This window comes from Ranitomeya imitator, chromosome 3 (assembly GCF_032444005.1).
Source record: "Ranitomeya imitator isolate aRanImi1 chromosome 3, aRanImi1.pri, whole genome shotgun sequence".
NCBI classification, from domain to species: domain Eukaryota; kingdom Metazoa; phylum Chordata; class Amphibia; order Anura; family Dendrobatidae; genus Ranitomeya; species Ranitomeya imitator.
The window spans coordinates 320,089,269-320,114,374 of record NC_091284.1 but is presented as its reverse complement, the minus strand read 5'-3'; the positions used below and the strand labels follow the sequence as shown (position 1 = coordinate 320,114,374).

At 43.3% G+C, this 25,106-nt stretch overlaps 1 protein-coding gene across 3 annotated transcripts in view; it reads left to right on the top strand.

The window, feature by feature from the left end:
• MYO19 (myosin XIX) overlaps positions 1–25,106 on the top strand; it is a 411,745-nt gene that overhangs the window by 110,723 nt on the left and 275,916 nt on the right. For all 3 annotated transcript variants that reach the window (XM_069756629.1, XM_069756628.1, XM_069756627.1), the window contains 2 exons: positions 12,699–12,768; positions 15,777–15,879. In XM_069756629.1, coding sequence (XP_069612730.1) covers positions 12,699–12,768; positions 15,777–15,879 — 173 coding nt within the window. The remainder of the gene's footprint in view (positions 1–12,698; positions 12,769–15,776; positions 15,880–25,106) is intronic.

The following is a 25,106-nucleotide window of genomic DNA, read 5'->3' as shown; positions in this document are numbered from 1 at the left end:
CACAGGATCAATCCTCATTTGAACAGCTGGACAGGAGGCTTGCAGATGCCCTGGCTGTCCACATCGATAGCATCTGTGCTGGGTCTCACTCCATCCAAGGCGTCCTCTTGGGCGAGGGGTAAGGGAACCTGGAGGCCGGCTCCTACCTGAAGGTGCTGTAGGGGTTTGAGGACGACTTCTCCATGAGCTGGCTGGGCATGAGGCCTGCAGATGCCCCAGATGCCCACAACCATAACACCTGCGCTCTGCTACTTCCTCTCCTCGTCGTATTCCAGAAAACGCAGTAGAAGCAACTGGAGGCACATTTACACGGGTATCAGCATGAGGTGGTGGCTTAGAGGAACGGGGAACAATGGGGAGAGAAGAACAGGGGGCCACCGGTGTTGTGGAGCTGGTAGGCCTCTCTCCATCCTCCAACAGAACCCTCCACTGAGGCTTGATGGTGAGAGCCTCATCAGCTAGAGCTGCAGCTTCCTCCACAGTGGCTGGTCTCCTCTCACGCACCCATTCCCGGATCTCAGCAGGGCACTTGAAGTAAAACTGCTCTTTTAGGATAACCTGGAGGAAGGTCTCCCAGGTTAAGGCCTCCTCTGCCTCCAGCCAGCGATGACATATTTGTTTGAGTCTGTGGGCATACATCTTGAAAGACACTTCCTCATCACAGGCTAAAGTACGGAACTGAGTCCTGTAAGTGTCTGGAGTAACAGCATAATGTTCTAGAATAGTCCGTTTAATCTCCGCATACTCACAGTTCCCCCTAGGGTCCATAGCTCTATAGGCTGCGGCAGCTCCACCCTCTAAGAGCCCCACCAGATGTCGGACTCGCTCCCTTTCCGGGACTTCCATTAATCGACACTGATGCTCAAAGTCCTGGAAGAAGCCCTCAATGTCGCCTGCAGCCTCATTAAAGGGCTTGAAGTCTTTGCGGGACACTCTGGGGAGTTCCCTGATGGTGGGTGCTGGGGTTAGAGTCTGTCTGGAGCTTCTAGCTGCTTCCAAAGCGATCTGCCTCTCCAGCAATGCCATCTCCTTGGCTCTGTGAATGGCCTCCCTCTTATCGTCTATGGTGGCCTCTTCTCCCAGCAATGCCAACTCCTCCTCGTACCACACAACCCACTGACTTTTTTGGGTATTTACCTCTGGCTGCCTTCTTTCCTCCATTTGCTGTGAGGATCCTTCCTCAGCGTCATCTTGCAGGCGAACTCCTTCCAAAGCCTCAATTAGCTGCTCCTTGGAGAGTCCTTTAAAACGGACTCCTACTTCACGGGACTTTGATTGTAGGCTCCCCAAAGTCCAGTTCTTGTACTCTGCGGTGTTGGTTCCCGATGTTGGGCCATTGTCCTCCATTCCTTCTGCTCTGGTCCCACTGCTTGCCACCAGTTTGTGACGGGGTGTACGGCAGAGCAAGAAGGGACAACAGGCCGAGGGATGATTCAACAGATTTATTATCAAGAATGCTGGAACAACACATGCAGGTAGATCTACAGAGTCCACAATTAGTCCAAGGGATCCCAAAACAATCTCACGAACGACGAGATATGTCCTCAGCTCAAGTCTCGCCCCGTTCGCTTCCGCAGTCATAGATGGACATGGGGTCTTGCCTCAGCTAAGAATCCCCACTCCTTCTCCTTCAAGGATCAACTCACATCTGATCTCAAAATAAGAATGGATTGTCTGAGCTCCAGGGATCAGCCCAAGAAGGGGGGTAGAGGTCACACCTTCTATTCAATGGTTGGGTCCAGCAGAAGATTCTAGACTGGTTGGCTCCACTTAGTCTATTCATTATGTGCATTTGACTAGCCACCTGCTGTGAGGAAGAATAGCTATTCCTTCCCTAGTGGTGTGGACAAAGCTTAATTACATTATAGCTCAGGGCTGCAAGTATTGGGGGAAGGAGACAGGTTAGTTACATACACCCCATGACATTGCAAAATGTACAGTAAATACAACGAAAGAGAAGTCGCATCACATCAGGACATATTATACAAAATACAGGACAGGGAAAAAAGTACAGATCATGACAGCTTGTATCCGACGCAAAAAATCACTTAAGCTGTCTAATCAGTTTTTATGAAGAGGTAAGCTATAGACTGGACCACGGTGAGTCATTGGACGTGGTATATCTCGATTTTTCCAAAGCGTTTGATACCGTGCCGCACAAGAGGTTGGTACACAAAATGAGAATGCTTGGTCTGGGGGAAAATGTGTGTAAATGGGTTAGTGACTGGCTTAGTGATAGAAAGCAGAGGGTGGTTATAAATGGTATAGTCTCTAACTGGGTCGCTGTGACCAGTGGGGTACCGCAGGGGTCAGTATTGGGACCTGTTCTCTTCAACATATTCATTAATGATCTGGTAGAAGGTTTACACAGTAAAATATCGATATTTGCAGATGATACAAAACTATGTAAAGCAGTTAATACAAGAGAAGATAGTATTCTGCTACAGATGGATCTGGATAAGTTGGAAACTTGGGCTGAAAGGTGGCAGATGAGGTTTAACAATGATAAATGTAAGGTTATACACATGGGAAGAGGGAATCAATATCACCATTACACACTGAACGGGAAACCACTGGGTAAATCTGACAGGGAGAAGGACTTGGGGATCCTAGTTAATGATAAACTTACCTGGAGCAGCCAGTGCCAGGCAGCAGCTGCCAAGGCAAACAGGATCATGGGGTGCATTAAAAGAGGTCTGGATACACATGATGAGAGCATTATACTGCCTCTGTACAAATCCCTAGTTAGACCGCACATGGAGTACTGTGTCCAGTTTTGGGCACCGGTGCTCAGGAAGGATATAATGGAACTAGAGAGAGTACAAAGGAGGGCAACAAAATTAATAAAGGGGATGGGAGAACTACAATACCCAGATAGATTAGCGAAATTAGGATTATTTAGTCTAGAAAAAAGACGACTGAGGGGCGATCTAATAACCATGTATAAGTATATAAGGGGACAATACAAATATCTCGCTGAGGATCTGTTTATACCAAGGAAGGTGACGGGCACAAGGGGGCATTCTTTGCGTCTGGAGGAGAGAAGGTTTTTCCACCAACATAGAAGAGGATTCTTTACTGTTAGGGCAGTGAGAATCTGGAATTGCTTGCCTGAGGAGGTGGTGATGGCGAACTCAGTTGAGGGGTTCAAGAGAGGCCTGGATGTCTTCCTGGAGCAGAACAATATTGTATCATACAATTACTAGGTTCTGTAGAAGGACGTAGATCTGGGATTTATTATGATGGAATATAGGCTGAACTGGATGGACAAATGTCTTTTTTCGGCCTTACTAACTATGTTACTATGTTACTGTGTTCGGCTTCTGCACCAATAGTAGAAAATGATGTATTAGGTGTCGGTCTCCTGTTACCCGAATGCCTCCACTTAAAGGCCAAGTTTTTCTCAATGTCTTGTTTATCACGTTGAAACTTTTTCTTTTTCCCTTCAACAATTTCTTTTTCAAATTTTGTAATAGTATCTTTTAGTTTAGCCTGAAAGGGTTGGACTTGTGTTGCAGAGTCATAATTCACCAATTGTGTTTCCAAATTCTTAATCTTTGTTTTCAATGTTGCCAGCAAGTCATTATCCTGTTGCAATAAAAGATTGATAATAATTCTGGAACACTGTGCTAGACCAGCTTCCCATGTAGTTTTAAAAGCTGGGGTGACTTCCCATGCAGGGAAAATTTGCACCCTTAGTCCCCGAGGGAAGATAGATAATTTCAGGTATTCTTCTAGGCAGCGTACGTTCCACCACACCTTCGTGATAGATTTATGTGTATCCGTAAGCTCCTTGGTGAGCTTGTCAAAGTCTGAGCTGTCCAATTCAGTAGTTTAAAAAAAAAAGTGTTTCCATCATGGCTGTTCCACATTGCCTCACGCGCTCTGCCTGCAATGCATCCTCTTTAATTGTGAGCAGAGAGATTTTCAGAATGCAGAATAGCGGAATGGTGACGCTAATTATAGCGTCCTCTCCGCTCACCATCTTGATGCAGTCCTCAAAGTTTGAGGATGGTACATATGTCTGACATCCATGGCCACTCCTGAGGTCTTACGTGTGGAGTCTGAACTGAATATCGATGTTGATGCTGATAGTCAGCAACTGCCCTCGTCTGCTCACAACTCCTTTCCAACATATGCAGTGTAGAGTTCCAACGCTTGGGGACATCACACACCAGTCGGTGAGCTAGAAGCTGCAAACGCTGCTGAAGCACGGCAATGGCGGCTGAAGCTGTAGCTGACTTTCTAAAATGGGCAGACTGACGGTGCACTTTCACTAGCAGATCCGGCAGCTCTGGGTAGCTTTTCAGAAAACATTGAACCACAAGGTTAAGCACATGGGCCAGGCAAGGTACATGTGTGAGCTCACCTTGCCTCAGAGCCACCACCAGGTTTACGGCCATTGTCACACACGAACATACCTGGCTGTAGGTTCAGCGATGTCATCCAAATATCTGATCATTCAGGGCTGTCCACAACTCTTCTGCATTGTGCGGTGTGTCACCTATGCAGACTAGCTTCAGCACAGCCTGTTGCTTCCAGCTCCTGACTGATGTGTTCATTTCACAGACGGAGGCTGAGGAGGAGGTGCAGGAGCTCTAGACTGTGGGGGCAACCCTGATTGACGTAGGGCCCGCAATCCTCGGCGTAGGGAGGATGTGGTACATCTTAAGGTCCGACTGGGTCCCGGATTCCAGTATGTTAACCCAGTGTGCCGTCAGTGAGATGTACCGTCCCTGCACACAAGCACTTGTCCACGTGTCCGTGGTTAGGTGGATTTTCCCAGTAACAGCATTGTTGAGGGCAGGGGTTGTGTTGTGGGACACATGCTGGTGTAATGTAATGGTGTAATGCCAGTACGACACACTGTGAGAAATAGTGGCGACTGGGGCAGAGTACCTTGGGACGGCCGCCGCCATCAGGTTGCGGAAAGCTTCTGTTTCATCGAGCCTAAATGGCAACATTTCAAGCTCAAGCAGAAGAGAAATGTTAGAATTTAATACTGTGGCCTGTGGGGCGTTGGCTGGGACAACAATTGAAGGCTGTGCTGGGACGTGGACTTGCTGGGACAAGGATGTGGACGGGCTTGATGATGGTGCTGCTTGACTGTGGGCAATAACATGTTCAGGGCTAGAGGCATCTTCACATGCACGGTGGACTGGGGATTGGCTTCTACGCAAAACAGTGGAAGAAGCAGTGGTGTCACCTGCAGACAGTGTTCCTGGAGCCTGGGGTTCGACCCACAAAGTCAGGTGCTTTGCTGCCATGTGCCTGAAAATGCTGCTGGTGGTCAGGCTCACAGTTTTGCTATCCCTGCTGATGCTGGCATGGCAGGTGCTGCAAATGGCCTGTTTGAGGTTATCAGCAGTGTCTTTAAAAAATAACCAGACTCGAGAAGATCTTACAGTTGGAATGGCAACGTCATGTTGGTGTTATGAGGAACGGATGCACGCCTTTTGTCTGTGGCCACCACACTGCTTCCTTCCTGATGGGGTGATATGCCTCCTTCCCCATGAGTGCTGCTGTCTTCGCTCTGCATGTCCTCTTGCCAGGTTGGGTCAGTCACTGTCATCCACCACCTTGTCTTGCACATCCGCACCCTGATCCTCCTCCTGACTTTCTGGCAATTGTCCCCTCATCGTCCACCTCTTCTGGCACTTTCCCACCATCGCCTTCATGTGATCGTGGCTGTTCAATGCTTTGGGCATCGCTACATGCAATCTCATCTGGTCCCACTTCAAGTTGACCGGCCGAGATTCCGGAATCTTAAGGGTATGTGCACACGTTGTGGATTTGACTGCAGCTGTTTTCCATTTGTTTTACATTAGCATGTAAAGCTATGAAAAACCAAATCCGCTGTCCATATGCTGCGGAAAATTCCACCCAGATTTGCTGTGGTTTATTTTCTGCAGCATGTCAATTCTTTGTGCGGATTCCGCAGTGTTTTACATCTATTCTTTAATAGGAATCCGCAGATGTAAAAACGCAGGTGAAATCCGCACAAAAGCCGCAGTAAATATATTTTTCTGAATCTACACGGAAAAATCCGCACACAAATCCGCAACGTGTGCACATACCCTAAAAGGAAAAACTGAACAGCTCTTTGGAGTGTCCAGTCCAAGTGTGGGATCAGTTGTCTCAGGGCACTCGGCATGGTGGGAGGAAGGAGGATCAATGTGAGGAATATCTGGTCCACACTCACGGCTACTCAGACTTGACAGTGTGGAAGACATGGTGGTGGTGGTGATGGCTAAGTGACTGGAAGCATTATCCGCTATCCAGCCAACAACTGTTTCACACTGCTCTGGCTTCAATAGTGGTGTGCTGCGGTCACCTACTGACTGGGACAGGAAGGTTGCGCGAGAAGATGTGGGTCTTTGTTGTGGCCCACTTTCAGCTTGGCCACGGCCTTGTCCTCTGCATGCAGCATCACGTCCACTTCCCCGTCCCTTGCATTGCTCATTTTAAATGGGCTACTGAACTATTTCAAAGCTGAAGACAAATGTATTTATTTGGAGAAAAATTATATATGATCAGCTACGATTTTTCCACCACAGATACAACAGGCCTCAGCCTGACATAACAGACTGTATAAATTTTTTTGGGGGGGCGGGGTTTGGTGACTTTTTGAAAAAAAAAAAAAGTGGAACAAGGCTAGTAGACACAACTATGCAATTTATGCCTGCGAAGCTACGATTTTTCCACCACAGATACAACAGGCCTCAGCCTGACACAACAGACTGTATACATTTTTTTGGGGGGGTTGGTGACTTTTTGGAAGAAAAAAAAAAAAAGTGGAACAAGGCTAGCAGACACAACTATGCAACTTATGCCTGCGAAGCTATGATTTTTCCACCACAGATACACCAGCCGTCAGCCTGACATAACAGACTGATCTAAATGTGCCTTGATTTTTTGGGGGCACAACTAAATTGTCAACAAGTTGGCTATGACATAAAAAAAGATTTTTTGGCGCACTCACATCTGATGCCTGGGACAAAAAAAATTCTTAGATTTGCACGCTCTTCGATTACTATGACCTGGCAGTATTCTGCAACGTGACTAAGCAAGTAAATGTAGAATTAAGGGTGCTATGGATTGCTTTAGAATAAAAGGAGCAGGTATGCGGTGAAAAAAAAAATTGCAACTGAAAACTGCAGCCAGGTATATATTAAATACCGTTAGCAGAAGCAGCAGAAAGTAATGGAGCTTTTGGAGGTATGCAGTGAGATCTATATACTCACATACAGTGCCTGCAGGCCTTGCACTGATGTGGATATGTGCACATAGACTCACCTGCCTACCTAGCGCTGGAATCTCTGGACCCCCAAATTTGCCCTAAAAAGGACTGTTGGTTTCTCAAGAGTTGTGGACTGAACACTACCATACCCACACTAACTACTAAAAGCACGATTCTGACCCTATCTCAGCAGCAGCTCTCCCTACACTCGCTAAGTCCGGAGCAGAATGAGGCGAGCAGGGCTGCGCCAGGTCTCTTATAGACCTGATGACGCTGTGCGGCCAGCCAATCACTGTAATGCCACAACAAAGATGGCTGCGGCCTTACTGTGCATGGCAGACAATCCCTGCATTGTCATTAGTGCTCTAAAAAGCGCTAGAATTGTGGGCCGAAGACGCGATCTCCCGCCCCCCTGAATAATCCCGGAAATACTCGGTGCTCACAGAGTACACCAAGTATAGTGATACTCGAGTACCAGGTAGTGGCGAGCACGTTCACTCATCACTACTTATGACCATGTGATATTTCAGTCTTTCTTTTTTAATAAATTTGCAAAAAATTCTACATTTTTTTTTTCAGCCATGATGGGGTGCAGAGTGTACATTAACCCCTTCGCGACATGCGCCGTACTAGTACTGCGCTGCCGGCACTGCATTAGTGCCAGCAGCAGTACTAGTACGGCGCACCGATCACCGCGGTCTCGCGCTGAGCGCCGCGGTGATCGGGTGCGGGGGTCAGCTGTATATGACAGCTGACACCCCGCAGCAATGCCCACGATCGGCGCTATCGCCGATCGCGGGCATTTAACCCCTCTGATGCCGCTGTCAGTAGTGACAGCGGCATAGAGGGGGATCGCGCAGGGACGGGGGCTCCCTGCGCTCTCCCACCGGAGCAACGCAATGAGATCGCGTTGCTCCGGTGACCCGGAAGGAGTCCCCGGATCCAAGATGGCCGCCGGACTCCTTCCGGGTCATGAAGTGACCTGGCTAGCCGGCACCTGCTGAGAGCAGGCGCTGGAAAGCCAGCTAAACTGCATGTCAGATCGTTGATCTGACAGTGTGCTATGCACAGTGTCAGATCAACGATCTGATCTAATACAGAGATGTCCCACCCTGGGACAATGTTAGAAAGTAAAAAAAAAAAAAAATAGAATGTGTAAAAAAAAATTAAAAAAAATCCCCCCCCCCCAAAAAAAAACATTTCCCAATAAATCCATTTATTTATGTAAAAAAAAAAAAAAAAAACAATAAATGTACACATATTTGGTATCGCCGCGTCCGTAACGACCCGCTCTATAAAACTGTCCCACTAGTTAACCCCTTCAGTGAACACCGCCAAAAAAAACAAAACAATAAATGTACACATATTTGGTATCGCCGCGTCCGTAACGACCCGCTCTATAAAACTGTCCCACTAGTTAACCCCTTCAGTGAACACCGCCAAAAAAAAAAAAAAAAAAACAAGGCAAAAAACAACGCTTTATTATCATACAGGCGAACAAAAAGTGGAATAACACGCGATCAAAACGACGGATATAAATAACCATGGTGCCGCTGAAAACGTCATCTTGTCCCGCAAAAAAAAAAGCCGCCATACAGCATCATCAGCAGAAAAATAAAAAAGTTATAGCTCTCAGAATAATGCGATGCAAAAACAATTATTTTTTTATATAAAATAGTTTTTATTGTGTAAAAGCGCCAAAACATAAAAAAAATTACATAAATGAGGTATCGCTGTAATCGTACTGACCCGAAGAATAAAACTGCTTTATCCATTTTACCACACGTGGAACGGTATAAACGCCCCCCCTAAAAGAAATTCAGGAATTGCTGGTTTTTGTTCATTCCGCCTCCCAAAAATCGGAATAAAAAGCGATCAAAAAATGTCATCTGCCCGAAAATGTTACCAATAAAAACGTCAACTCGTCCCGCAAAAAACAAGACCTCATATGACTCTGTGGGCCAAAATATGGATAAATTATAGCTCTCAAAATGTGGTGATGCAAAAACTATTTTTTGCAATAAAAAGCGTCTTTTAGTGTGTGACAGCTGCCAATCATAAAAATCCGCCAAAAAAACGCTATAAAAGTAAATCAAACCCCCCTTCATCACCCCCTTAGTTAGGGAAAAATAATAAAATGTAAAAAAATGTATTTATTTCCATTTTCCCATTAGTGCTAGGGTTAGGGCTAGGGTTAGGGTTAGGGCTAGGGTTAGGGTTAGGGCTAGGGTTAGGGTTGGGGTTAGGATTTCAGTTATAATTGGGGGTTTCCACTGTTTAGGCACATCAGGGGCTCTCCAAACGCGACATGGCGTCCGATCTCAATTCCAGCCAATTCTGCTTTGAAAAAGTAAAACAGGGCTCCTTCCCTTCCGAGTTCTCCTGTGTGCCCAAACAGTGGTTCCCCCCAACATATGGGGTATCAGCGTTCTCAGGACAAGTTGGACAACAACTTTTGGGGTCCAATTTGTCCTGTTACCCTTGGGAAAATAAAAACATAGGGGATAAAATATCATTTTCGTGGAAAAAAAAATATTTTTTATTTTCACGGCTCTGCGTTATAAACTGTAGTGAAACACTTGTTGGTTCAAAGCTCTCACAACACATCTAGATAAGTTCCTTGGGGGGTCTAGTTTCCAATATGGGGTCACTTGTGGGGGGTTTCTACTGTTTAGGTACATCAGGGGCTCTGCAAATGCAACATGACGCCTACAGACCAATCCATCTAAGTCTGCATTTCAAATGGCGCTCCTTCCCTTCCGAGCTCTGCCGTGCACCCAAACAGTGGTTCCCCCCAACATATGGGGTATCAGCGTTCTCAGGACAAGTTGGACAAAAACTTTTGGGGTCCAATTTGTCCTGTTACCCTTGGGAAAATAAAAACATAGGGGATAAAATATCATTTTCGTGGAAAAAAAAATATTTTTTATTTTCACGGCTCTGCGTTATAAACTGTAGTGAAACACTTGTTGGTTCAAAGCTCTCACAACACATCTAGATAAGTTCCTTGGGGGGTCTAGTTTCCAATATGGGGTCACTTGTGGGGGGTTTCTACTGTTTAGGTACATCAGGGGCTCTGCAAATGCAACATGACGCCTGCAGACCAATCCATCTAAGTCTGCATTTCAAATGGCGCTCCTTCCCTTCCGAGCTCTGCCATGCGCTCAAACAGTGGTTTATCCCCATATATGAAGTATCGACGTACTCAGGACAAATTGCACAACAACTTTTGGGGTCCAATTTATCCTTTTACCCTTGGGAAAATAAAACATTTGGGGCAAAAAGATCATTTTTTGTGAAAATTAATAAAAAAATTTTTTTTACGGCTCTTCATTATAAACTTCTGTGAAGCACTTGGAGGTTCAAAGTGCTCACCACACATCTAGATTAGTTCCTTAGGGGGTCTACTTTCCAAAATGGTGTCACTTGTGGGGGTTTCCACTGTTTAGGCACATCAGGGGCTCTCCAATCGTGACATGGGCTCCGATCTCCATTCCAGCAAATCTTGCATTGAAAAGTCAAATGGCGCTCCTTCCCTTCCGAGCTCTGCCATGTGCCCAAACAGTGGTTTACCCCCACATATGGGGTATCGGCGTACTCAGGACAAATTGTACAACGAATTTTGTGGTCCAATTTCTCCTGTTACCCTTGGTAAAATGAAACAAATTGGACCTGAAGTAAAAAATTTTGTGAAAAAAAAGTTAAATGTTCAATTTTTTTAAACATTCAAAAAATTCCTGTGAAGCACCTAAAGGGTTAATAAACTTTTTGAATGTGGTTTTGAGTACCTTGAGGGGTGCAGTTTTTAGAATGGTGTCACTTTTGGGCATTTTCTGTCATATAGACCCCTCAAAGTCACTTCAAGTGTGAGGTGGTCCGTAAAAAAATGGTTTTGCAAATTTTGTTGCAAAAATGAGAAATCGTTGGTCAACTTTTAACCCTTATAACGTCCTAACAAAAAAAAGTTATGTTTCCAAAATTGTGCTGATGTAAAGCAGACATGTGGGAAATGTTGTTTATTAACTATATTATGTGATATAACTCTCTAATTTAAGGGCATAAATACTAAGAGTTTGAAAATTGCTAAATTTTCATAATTTCCGACAAATTTTTGTTTTTTTCACAAATAAATGCAAGTCATATCGAAGAAGTTTTACCACTATCATGAAGTACAATATGTCACGAGAAAACAGTGTCAGAATCACCAGGATCCGTTGAAGCGTTTCAGAGTTATGACCTCATAAAGTGACAGTGGTCAGAATTGTAAAAATTGGCCCTGTCACTTAGGTGAAAACAGGCTTTGGGGTGAAGGGGTTAATGAGAAAAAAATTAACTTTTTTGAATTTACCAAATGGCTGCAATGAAACAAAGAGTGAAAAATTTAAAGGGGTCTGAATACCCTCCATACCCACTCTATATATCTAATTATTTATATATATATATATATATATATATATATATATATATATATATATATATATATATATATATATATATATATATATACATAACATATATTTTTTATTTATTTATTTTTTAAATAGTCATTGCAGGGAGCCAGGCAGAGTGATCTACCTCTGTCAAAATCCTTACATGTCACAGACACTTTTGACCACAGTATGTAAGGCTTTAATAGAGCCACTGCAAACATTGACAGCTCTTATTTCCTGCTACTAAGCACAGACATAGGGTAAGGGTACCGTCACACAGTGGCACTTTGGTCGCTAGGACGGCACGATCTCGCTGTGTCTGACACGCTACTGCGATCAGGGACCCCGCTGAGAATCGTACGTCGTAGCAGATCGTTTGAAACTTTATTTCGTCGCTGGATCTCCCGCTGACATCGCTGAATCGGCGTGTGTGACGCCGATTCAGCGATGTCTTCACTGGAAACCAGGGTAAACATTGGGTTACTAAGCGCAGGGCCACGCTTAGTAACCCGATATTTACCCTGGTTACCATCGTAAAAGTTAAAAAAAAAAAACACTACATACTTACATTCCCGGTGTCTGGTCATGTCCCTCACCTTCAGCTTCCCGCACTGACTGGTGAGCACCGGCCAGCCGTAAAGTACAGCGGTGACGTCACCGCTCTGCTTTCCGGCTGTCCGGCGCTCACTGTCAGTGCAGAGAAGCACAGCGCCGGGGGACAGACACCGGAATGTAAGTATGTAATGTTTGGTTTTTTTTACGTTTACGCTGGTAACCAGGGTAAACATCGGGTTACTAAGCGCGGCCCTGCGCTTAGTAACCCGATGTTTACCCTGGTTACCAAGGGACTTCGGGATCGTTGGTCGCTGGAGAGCTGTCTGTGTGACAGCTCTCCAGCGACCAAACAGCGACGCTGCAGCGATCGACATCGTTGTTGTATCGCTGCAGCATCGTTTTAGTGTGACGGTACCCTAAGGCAGTGGTATCCTGCCACTGTTTTTAATTTCCTGTTGTGTTTTTTTGTGTAGGTAATGCCTGTACCTTAAGGAACAAGAACAGCAGCCGGTTCGGAAAATATATTCAGCTTCAGTTGAACAGGTAATTCAATTACGCTTTGAATAATATATAACTTGTAGTAATAATTATCATTGCATCTGCTTTTAATCCATTTACCACAACTAGAGAAGTTATCATTTTGGAGTTTTGATTTTTTTTAAAGTGTTTTTTCCACACCTGTCTAAAAACTTTTGCATGTATCTTTATGTACACTTTTGTTAATAGGAATCCGCATTAAAAAATTATTGTTTATAGTTTATTTTTGTCAATAAACTCTGTAATCTCAACTCTGCCCCGTGAGGCTTTCTCGGTGCTGGCGAAGATCTCAGCAAAGTCACCGCAGTTCAGCCTGGTTGGAAACGCAGCCTCAGTGACTGGCAGTAAACTTGATGACGTCACCACTGGTTGCAGCTCATTTTCCAGTGGTTCTCATCCCAGACAGCTGCATCTTGCCACTGTCCAGGTTGAAAGTTGTTTATTTCCCCCCAGACATGGATTACGGCATGGGACAGAACGACGGACAGGTGAGCGATATTGTTGTTTTTTTATTTTTGTTTTATTACAGGAGACAAGGGATTCAGTGGAATTAGGCGTTGGGTGAGTAGAAGTGTGTAATTTTTAAAGAAAAAAAGTTAGTGTTTTATTTCAAATAAAAGACTTTATTCTGGCTGTGTCTTTATTTACCATATAACTATAGGATTAGTAATGGAGAGGTGTCTTATAGATGCCTCTCCATTACTAATCCTTGGGCATCATGTCACCTAATACAAAGGTGACATCAACACCACAAATATGAACCCCACTTGCCACCGCTACTGGGCAAGTGGGAAGAGCCGGGCAAAGCACCATGATTAGCGCATCTAATAGTTGTGCCTTTTCTGGGCGGCTGTGGGCTGCTATTTTTAGGCGGGGGGGGGGAGCGATAGCCATGGCCCTTACTAGCCTGACAATACCTGCCCCCAACTGTCTGCTTAGCAAGGCTGGTTGTCAAAAAATAGGGGGGGGCGGGGCCTTACGCCATTTGTTTTAAAATGTATTCTTGATAACCAGCTGAAGATGACAGATTAGGGTTGCAGCCCCCAGCTGTGAGTTTTGCCTGGCTGGTTAACAGAAATACAGGGGAACCCATGCCGGATTTAATTTTAAATTATTTACAGCGGCTGATGAATAACTCCCATGAGCCGCTCCTGCTCTTACTGTTGTTAGTGGCAGCAGGCGTCCCATCAGCTGACACCAATGACATGGGAACCTTGGCTGTCTGCCTGCGGTGATGATTTTACGGCTGTCCAGAACAGCGCAACAGAAACTCGGTGTTCAGGGGTGCCGAACCAGAACAGTTACACAGACTTAATGGTAAAGTGTGTTTAGGGTCCATGCCCGAACAATAGGTATTCGGTACGGACGCCAAAGTTTACCGTTCGGGTTCACCCATCTCTACTTAAGGGTAATGTGATTTTCCAAAACCCATGACAGCACACTTATATTCCCTCCCATCACTGGTACATGGTGATCACTTCAGTTCCTTCATAATGTTTGATTCACGCGGTGTGTAGAAGGAAGAATCAAGGTATATATAACGCTTTCGTAGTGTCCTCTCATGCTCTGTGAACAACTGAGGTGGTGGAGAGGCGCCGCCCTTTTAATTCTGTAGGTTTCCTGTCCTTGAAGGGCAGATCCCCTTTCTCACATGGTGCTGTCACTAGTGATGAGCGAATGTACTCGTTACTCGAGATTTCCCGAGCACACTCGGGTGTCTTCCGAGTATTTTTTAGTGCTCGGAAATTTAGTTTTTATGCCGCAGCTGAATGATTTACATCTACATAAGTACATGTGGGGGTTGCCTGGTTGCTAGGGAATCCACAGGAGGACACCTGAGCGCGCTCGGGAAATCTCAAGTAACGAGTATATTCGCTCATCCCCAGCTGTCACATTAATAGTAATTGAGTTGTTTTTTTTTATCGATAGCAAGGCTCATTGGGAACTGTGCTATGTTTATTGAATATAAATGAGATTTACCAGATTTCAGATTTAAGGCCACACTCCTAACTAGTGTTTTTATGTAGCTCGTGGCTGCTTTTTTATTGCGCAGCAAATCTGCTGCATTTAGCTGTCCAAAGCAAAGTGGATGTGATTTCATGAAAACTAATGCCTGTGGTGTGTTTAAATACCCTATTAAATTGTGTAGGTTTTTTTTTATCTAAGGAACCTACAAATGCATGTAAAAAAGCAGTTGCATTTATAAGTGAGGATTAAGGCTTTTCTGTACTAAGGAAATGTTCAACTCCATAATCAGAGAAGATTGTTATTGCATATTTTGGCACAGACACCTGCAGAAAAAATGCAGATGTACGCCGCGTGTGAATGTAGCCTAAAACTTTCACTTAGTTTAATTCAAGCTCAAACCTAAACATGTTTGGGAAATTGCTTGAGTTAAAGAATGTACTGATTGTCTTCTCGTGCATCAGTAAAGATCTTCCATATTTATATTACAGTTGTTGATATAGTCTACTGTGAACCACTTGTTATATATAATCCTTGAGTGCAGGTGTAACAGTGAGTGGAACCTGTCTGGTTGGAAATGCTGTGCAATCTATGGGCAGCATGTGATAGGGTACAGAAGGCTGAGCAAAATGATCTCGAGTTTTGTACCAAAGGTTCAGGATAAATTGTAGTTTATTAATTTGCAACTCTGTCTCATAATAGTCGAAAGGACGGTCCTAATCGGTGATTGACAGCATTTCTTCTTTAAGTGTGCATACCAGGAAGGCGGTGACACACATTGACTGCTAAGCACAAAATAAGCAGGAATTTTAAGTGAAAAAAAAGATGCCACACTAAATCTTTTCCTGCAATTCGTTGATCACTCTGCTTAGCTTTGAGCTATAACATGCTGCCCCAGGATTGTACAGCACTTCCAAGCTTGCAAGTTCTCAAAGTTCTGATCTTGTATAAGCCATTTCCTTGCTCTAAACTTACTTTTAGATGTTTTCATATCACAATATACCCTTTGCATGGGAAATAATCTGCTTGTTTTTTAATCTTTTGTAAAGCCTCCAACAAATCACTTGTGCCAGTATCCAGACTTACCTTCTAGAGAGTACACGGATAGCGCATCAAAATGTTTCAGAAAGGAACTTTCATATCTTCTATCAGGTTTGTGAATTTGTTTTTTTAAGATTTTGAGGTTGGTTAAATCTTAAAACAAGCTTAGAAATAAATATTATTGTATGTTTACATGACGTTTTTTTTCAGGCTGGCTTTTCAAGAGGAAAATGCTTTAGGAAATACTGGAGTTAAGCATTTTTTAAATAATTTTTCAACCACTGCTTTTCTCTGCAGCTTTTCAGTAGGGTCTTTTTTATTGGTGTATTCCGGGCATTCTTTGAACTTTTCCATTGACTTGTATTGTAAAGAATAGTATGTATGTCTCCAGACCAGAAAACTCCTATAGAATGGTCAAGTCACTTCTTTGAACCACTTTGCATCTTAGGAAACCTGAAGCGGTTAAGAGATGCTCAGAAGACTGAGCATATGAGCAAATTGGTTTTACACAAAAAGGCATATCTTTCATTTAAGCACTTTCTGGGTGCTTTTTCTGCAGGTTTTGGAGCTGTCCCATATGAAAAAGACATTGCATGCGCATTTCCTAAGTGGTATACAAAGCTACCAATGACTATGTTTTCTACCAGGATAAGATATTATTTATTTTAAGTGAAAAGAAACAAGAAAAGTAGCAACACCCTACAGGTAATGGGGAGTGTCACAATCTTCTCAGAGAACATATTGTGTATGTAGAAAGGAGAGAAGTATTAACACCTTCACCCCTAAACCTGTTTTCACCTTCTTGGTCAATCCAAATTTAAGTTGATATGATTTGGAATTTTTTTAATGAATATATAATAAATTCGATAACGAAAATACAATGTTTCGCAAACTTTTAATTTTTATTCCCTTTAACCAGATGGTTGTAGCACACAAAATGGTTAATAAATAACATTTACCACATTTCCACTTTACATGGGCATCATTTTTGAGACTTAACATTTCTAACAAAAAAAAATTAAGAGTTGATCAATTTTTCCAACAAAATTTGCAAAACCTAATTTTTTAGGGACCACGTCACATTTGAAGTCAATTTGAGGGGCCTATGTGACAGAAAATAACAAGTGACATTATTTTAAAAAACTGCACCTCTCAAAGTGCTCAAAATCACATTCAGGAAGTGTATTAACCCTTTAGGTGCTTTGCAGAAATTAAGGCTATGTGCACACGTTGCGGATTTTTGCGGTGCAAAAACGATGCAGATCCGCAATTGATTTACAGTACAGTGTAAATCAATGAGGAAAAAAAAGGTGTGCACACTTTGAGGAAAATCTGCTGCGGAAACGCTGCAGGTTTAAAAGTAGCATGTCACTTCTTTTTAGGAATCTTCAGTGTTTTTGTACCCATTCCATTATAGAAATCCGCAGGGCTAAAAAACGCAGCAAATCCGAAAAAAAACGCAGCAAAAACGCCCAAACGCTGTGGATCCGAACAAAAAACGCGTCACATCCGCAGCTGCGTTTTCTGCCAGGAGAGGCAGAATCCGCACCAGAAATTCCTAAGGCTAATCCGCAAAGTGTGCACATAGCCTTAGCAATGTGGAGGTAAAAAATGAAAAAAAATTTATTTTTTTTTTCACAAAAATTTGCCTTAGCCCCAAAATTAGCATTTTCACAAGGACTTTTTTTTTTTGCTTTTTCTCCTGAGTATGCCGAAACCTCATATGTGATGGAAAACGACTGTTTAGGTGCTCAGAAAGGAAGGAGTACCATTTGACTTACGGAGCACAAAATTGTCTGGAATAGAAAGTGGATGCCATATTACATGAGCTCTGCAAACAAGCTCCTGATGTGTCTAGAAACTGGAACCACCCCACAAATGACCTAGTTTTAGAAACTACACTCTCAAATTTATCTAGAGGTATGATGAGCACCAAAATCCCAAAGGGCATTACAGAATGTTATAATGTTGTGCCGTGAAAAAAAAATTCCCTCAAAAATGTTGCTTTAGTCCCAAATTTTTCATTTTCACAAGAGAAGCAGGAGTAATTGTACTACACAATTTGTTGTGCAATTTATTCCGAGGATAACGTTGCTCCATATGTGGGATACGGCAGGATTCAGAAGGGAAGGAGCACCATTTTGTCTGGAATAGATTGCTTGTCAAATGTGACATTGGCTAAAACAGCAGAAACCCCCACAAGTGAAGCCATTTTGGAAACTTAACCTTTCAAGGAATTCATGAAGGGGTGTAGTGAGCATTTTTAACCCTCAGGAAATTCACAGAATTGTATAACATTGGGCTGAGTCAATGGAAAATTACCATTTTTTTTCCAGTAAAATTTTTGTTTTGGCCCCAAGTTTTTCATTTTCAAAAAGGGGTAATATGAGAAAATGAACAGTAGAATTTGTTATGCAATTTTTCCTGAGTACACATGTATCCCATATATGGTTGAAAAGTCCTTTTAAGGCACAGTGCAAAGCTCAGAAGGGAAGAAACGCAATATTGGAGTTCAGATTTTGTTTGAATAGTTTGATGTTGCCTTGTCACATTGGCAGACCCCTGAGGTGCAGAACACCCCATAAGTTACCTCATTTTACAAACTACACCTCCCCATGAATTCATCTAGGGGTGCAGTGATCATGTTGACACCACATGTGTCACAGAATTTTATACCATTGGGCAGTGAAGAAAGATTAATTACTTTTTACCGCTAAAATTTAGTTTTAGCAACAAGTTTTTAATTTTTATAAGGGATAGTAAGATAAATTGGACCTCATAGTTTGTTAGCAATTTCTCCAGAGTGCGCCAATACCCTACATGTAATCGAGAAACTCTTTCAGGCATAATGCAAAGCTTAGGAGGGATGGAGCACCATATTGTAATGCAGATTTTGCTGTTATGGTTTGCAGGTTCCCTAACTCACTGGAAGAACCCCTGAGGTGCCAGAACCGCAAAAGCCAATAAGTGTCCCCACGTTACAAACTACACTTATGAATGTATTCATCTAAGGGTGCAGTGATCATATTGACTCCATGGGTGTGTCACAGAATTTTATACCATTGGGCGGTGAATAAAAAATATTAAAATTTTACCAAAATTACTTTTATCCGAAGATTTTACATTTCACAAAGGAAAGTGGATAAAACTGGCAACAAAATTTGTCACATTTTCTGCTGACAGTGGCAATCTACTATATAATTGTCTAAGGGTCACTTACTTCCGTCTGTCTGTCTGTCACGGAAATCCCAAGTCGCTGATTGGTCGTGGTCAAACGGCCACGACCAATCAGCGACGGGCACAGTGCGGGCAGCGAAATTGCCGCTCCCTACTCCCCTGCGATCAGTGCCCGCTCAATACTCCCCTCCAGTCAGCGCTCACACAGGGTTATTGGCAGCGTTAGCGGACCGCGTTATGCCGCGGTGTAACGCACTCGGTTAACGCTTCTATTAACCCTGTGTGACCAACTTTTTTACTATTGATGGACTATTGTAACTCTCTACTAATCGGCCTCCCTCTTACCAAACTCTCCCCGCTCCAATCTGTCCTGAATGCTGCAGCCAGGATCATATTCCTCACCAACCGTTACACCGATGCCTCTACCTTGTGCCAGTCATTACACTGGCTACCCATCCACTCCAGAATCCAGTACAAATCTACTACCCTCATCCACAAAGCACTCCATGGCTCAGCACCACCCTACATCTCCTCTCTGGTCTCAGTCTACCACACTACCCGTGCCCTCCGCTCCGCTGATGACCTCAGGTTAGCATCCTCAATAATCAGAACCTCCCATTCCCGTCTCCAAGACTTTACACGAGCTGCGCCGATTCTTTGGAATGCACTACCCAGGTTAATACGATTAATCCCCAATCCACACAGTTTTAAGCGTGCCCTAAAAACTCATTTGTTCAGATTGGCCTACCGCCTCAACACATTAACCTAATGATCCCGGTGTGGCCTATCATAAAAAAAAAAAAAAAAAGTCCCTCGTATCATGTTCTCATACACTTTATGCAGTTAATAGCCCTCTGTGTCTATATATTACATACTTGGGCAGTTAACTGGTTCATGCAGCTTTACATGAACACCCAAGCCTTACACTATGGCTGGTCCGAATAACTAAAGCAATTGTTACCATCCACCTCTCGTGTCTCCCCTTTTCCTCATAGTTTGTAAGCTTGCGATCAGGGCCCTCATTCCTCTTGGTATCTATTTTGAACTGTGATTTCTGTTATGCTGTAATGTCTATTGTCTGTACAAGTCCCCTCTATAATTTGTAAAGCGCTGCGGAATATGTTGGCGCTATATAAATAAAATTATTATTATTATATTGATGCTGCCTATGCAGCATCAATAGTAAAAAGATATAATGTTAAAAATAATAAAAAAAAAAAATCATTATATACTTGCCTTCTGTCGGCCCCCAGATCCAGCCCATGCCTTTCCCGCTCCTCGCGACGGTCTGGTCCATGCATTGCGGTCTCGCGAGATGATGACCTAGCGGTCTCGGAAGACCGCTAGGTCATCATCTCGCGAGACAGCAATGCACTCTTGGGACCGGAGCATCGCGAGGAGCATCGGTAAACGCCTGGGCTGGATCCGGGGGGCCGACGGAAGGTGAGTATATAACTATTTTTTATTTTAATTATGTTTTTTAAACAGGGATATGGTGCCCACATTGCTATATTCTACGTGGGCTGTGTTAGATACTGCGTGGGCTGTGTTATATACTACATCTCTGTGCTATATACTATGTGGGCTGTGCTATATACTACGTGGCTGTGGTATATATTACGTGGCTGGGCAATATATTACGTAGCTGGGCAATATACTACGTGTCTGTGCTATATACTATGTGTCTGCAATATACTACGTGTCTGCAATATATTAAGTGGCTGGGCAATATACTACGTGTCTGCTATATGCTACGTGTCTGTGCTATATACTACGTGTCTGCTACGTGTATATACTACTTGGCTGGGCAAAATACTACGTGGCTGGGCAATATACTACGCGGCTGGGCAATATACTACGCGGCTTGGCAATATACTACGTGGCTGGGCAATATACAGTGCCGGCAAAAAAAAATCTTTACAAGACTGCCAAATAGCAAAACCGGCTGAGCTGCACATAGCAACCAATCAGAGGGCAGCTTTCGCTTTACCAGAGAAGGGAAAACTGAGCGTTGATTGGTTGATATTTGCAACAAAGCCAGCTTTAATATTAGACAGTTTTTTATTATCTCCCCCGTTGTGTACACTTTTAAAAAGTGAAATTATGATGTGAATTTTATATGTAAAGTTTTTTTTTGCTGCGCAAATGTAAAGATTTTTTTTGCCGGCACTGTACTACGTGTCTATGCTATTTACTACGTGGTCTGTGCTATATACTATATGGCTGGGCAATATACTACGTGGCTGTGCTATATACTACGTGGCTGTGTTATATACTACGTGTCTGTGCAATATTTTACGTGGCTGGGCAATATATTACGTGTCTGTGCTATATACTATGTGTCTGTGCTATTTACTACGTGGCTGGGCAATATACTACGCCCGCGAATTGGCGCGGAATTTGAACCACGCTTCGCTAATTGGTCGCGGCTGGCCGGCCGAATCCTTTGTATAAATTGCATTATTCTGAAAACTTCATAAGTAAACTACATACATATTCTAGAATACCCGATGCGTTAGAATCGGGCCACCATCTAGTACCACATATGTGGCTGTACAGTAATGCTTAGCCACACAGCGAGACTTGGGAGTGAAAGAGCTCTGTTTACCTCATGGAGCATAGATTTTTGTGGAATAGTTACAGCTCTATGGAAGCAACATTTTTCACCCTGGCACTTCACCCTTTTTCACTTTCACTTTTTCCTCATTATTTTCTTGACTCAAGTCCCTAAGTTACGTTGTTCAAAAGTTTTTCCTGGACACTTTCAGCTCAGGAATATTGACTTTAGAAGATCCTTCCACATCATTATTGTGACCCCATACAGACAATGACAACTTGTTGGCCGTGTTATGTGATAGTCTTTATCACTGTAACCTAGTTGTCAGCCGAGCTGCCAGGCAGTATCTCTTTCCTCCACAAATACAAAAAAAAGAAAATCATGACCGACAATTATAGGATATGAAACGTTTATGACCACTCCCATTTTGTGGGTCACAGAACCACAGTCTGTCAATGTCGCCCACGGCCACTGGAAAGTTTTTTGTTTTTTTTTAATCTTCAGGAATACCACCTTCCTAATGACTGGCACATCTGTAAGTGTGGCCCCTACCAAGGTCGCTAAACTCCCGGAGTCTAGGTGTAACATGTTGAACATCTGAGACCAGGAAGGTTTGTCCTCTTGGTAGCGGCAGAGTTTGACTACCAGGTTTACACCCAAACATGCCATAATATCGACATTCGGCTTGTCGTACTCATTGGCATCATGCAGAGCAAGTTCTTAATATGCCTTCTGTGGTTCCCCTGTAAGATACAGCGCCTGGACCTCTGTCCATTGCTCATGAGGCAGTTTCTTTGTGTCTGTCGCCCTCTCAAAGACTGTCAGCAAAGCCTTGACAACATCCTCCAGAGTCATTTTCAGCAATACCTCCTGTGCTGTTTGCGTCACACGAATACCATCCCTTTGGCTGGCAGAAAGTGCAGTCTCTCTGCCCTGGACAGTTTCCGCCAAGAGAGTCATCTGCAGTTGCCATCACTACGTCTGCTGCTGTTGCTACCACTACTGCTTTTGCAGTTCATATACAGGCACATGCGGGCTCACCCTTTCAGATAAATGTCCAGCTGTCTCCACCTCTCCTCACAGCCACATACAGTCATGGCCAAAAGTATTGACACCCCTGCAATTCTGTCAGATAATACTCATTTTCTTCCTGAAAATGATTGCAAACACAAATGATTTGGTATTATTATCTTCATTTAATTTGTCTTAAATGAAAAAACACAAAAGAGAATGAAGCAAAAAGCAAAACATTGATCATTTTACACAAAACTCCAAAAATGGGCCAGACAAAAGTATTGGCACCCTCAGCCTAATACTTGGTTGCACAACCTTTAGCCAAAATAACTGCGACCAACCGCTTCCGGTAACCATCAATGAGTTTCTTACAAAGCTCTGCTGGAATTTTAGACCATTCTTCTTTGGCAAAACTGCTCCAGGTCCCTGATATTTGAAGGGTGCCTTCTCCAAACTGCCATTTTTAGATCTCTCCACAGGTGTTCTATGGGATTCAGGTGTGGACTCATTGCTGGCCACCTTAGAAGTCTCCAGTGCTTTCTCTCAAACCATTTTCTAGTGCTTTTTGAAGTGTGTTTTGGGTCATTGTCCTGCTGGAAGACCCATGACCTCTGAGGGAGACCCAGCTTTCTCACACTGGGCCCTACATTATGCTGCAAAATTTGTTGGTAGTCTTCAGACTTCATAATGCCATGCACACGGTCAAGCAGTCCAGTGCCAAAGGCAGCAAAGCAACCCTAAAACATCAGGGAACCTCCGCCATGTTTGACTGTAGGGACCATATTCTTTTCTTTGAATGCCTCTTTTTTTTCTCCTGTAAACTCTGTTTTGATGCCTTTGCCCAAAATGCTCTAATTTTGTCTCATCTGACCAGAGAACATTCTTCCAAAATGTTTTAGGCTTTTTCAGGTAAGTTTTGGCAAACTCTAGCCTGGCTTTTTTTATGTCTCGGTGTAAGAATTGGGGTCTTCCTGGGTCTCCTACCATACAGTCCCTTTTCATTCAGATGCCAACGGATAGTACGGGTTGACACTGTTGTACCCTCGGACTGCAGGGCAGCTTGAACTTGTTTGGATGTTAGTCGAGGTTCTTTATCCAACATCCGCACAATCTTGCGTTGAAATCTCTTGTCAATTTTTCTTTTCCATCCACATCTAGGGAGGTTAGCCACAGTGCCATGGGCTTTACACTTCTTGATGACACTGCACATGGTAGACACAGGAACATTCAGGTCTTTGGAGATGGACTTGTAGCCTTGAGATTGCTCATGCTTCCTCACAATTTGGTTTCTCAAGTCCTCAGACAGTTCTTTGGTCTTTCTTTTCTCCATGCTCAATGTGGTACACACAAGGACACAGGACAGAGGTTGTCAACTTTAATCCATGTCAACTGGCTGCAAGTGTGATTTAGTTATTGCCTGTTTGGTGCCACAGGTAAGATACAGGTGCTGTTAATTACACAAATTAGAGAAGCATCACATGATTTTTCGAACAGTGCCAATACTTTTGTCCACCCCCTTTTTTATGTTTGGTGTAGAATTATATCCAATTTGGCTTTAGAACAATACTTTTTGTGTTTTTCATTTAAGACAAATTAAATGAAGATAATAATACCAAATAATTTGTGTTTTCAATCATTTTCAGGAAGAAAATAAGTATTATCTGACAGAATTGCAGGGGTGTCAATACTTTTGGCCATGACTGTACTCCAGTCCCTCACCCGCATGGCAATCCTGGCACTTCACCTCGCTCAGTTTAGTCTTCAACAAACGGTACTCTGCAGCTCAGTTCCCCAGCATGCTGCACACCAAGTAAACCTCCTTCCTGCTTCTGGTAAAAAGTTACACAGGTGCCTCTAATCCACACATGTCAAACTCTGGCCCATGGGCCAAATCTGGCTGTCAGGGTGATTTATATTTGGTCCGCGACAGAACCACCACCCCTATGAGGGCTATTATTCTGCATGGAGTACTGTATGGGGGACTATGTGGTGCCCATTATACTGTATGGAATGCTGTGTTAGGCAATTATACTGTTTTGAGGACTATGTGATGCCCATTATTCTCTATGGATGACTGTGTGGGCCCATTATACTGTATACTGGTTGGACAGTGACTTTGTCCAAGTTATTTATTTTTGCCTCCTGTGTGTTTGAACTTGACATCTGCTCTAATCAAACCCTGTAGAGTCAGGATTTAACCCTATCTTACTTGGTTTTGATACAATGAACACACCTTTGTAATGGTTATCTGGGTCTTTAAAATGTATAGCCTCTAACAGGGTGCTAGTAGTAGATTATTGGGGTCTGACTCCCAGCACCTGCGCTGATCAGTTGTATTTTGGGCACAACTCCAGATAAGTGTTTATTAATATTGTTTTGTGGAAGAGGGTTTTTATTTCCATTGTGCTGCAAGTTTTAGTATGCACAACTACATCAGGATTGTCTACATACCACAACATTAAGAATAAGGAGCCACCAGAAAGTACAGAGATACTGAAATGAGAGCCAGCCCATAAATAAATGTGTGTATTGTACATTTACCATGCTAAGCTACTTATACACATTGACCTACTTGCCTAAATGTACGTTT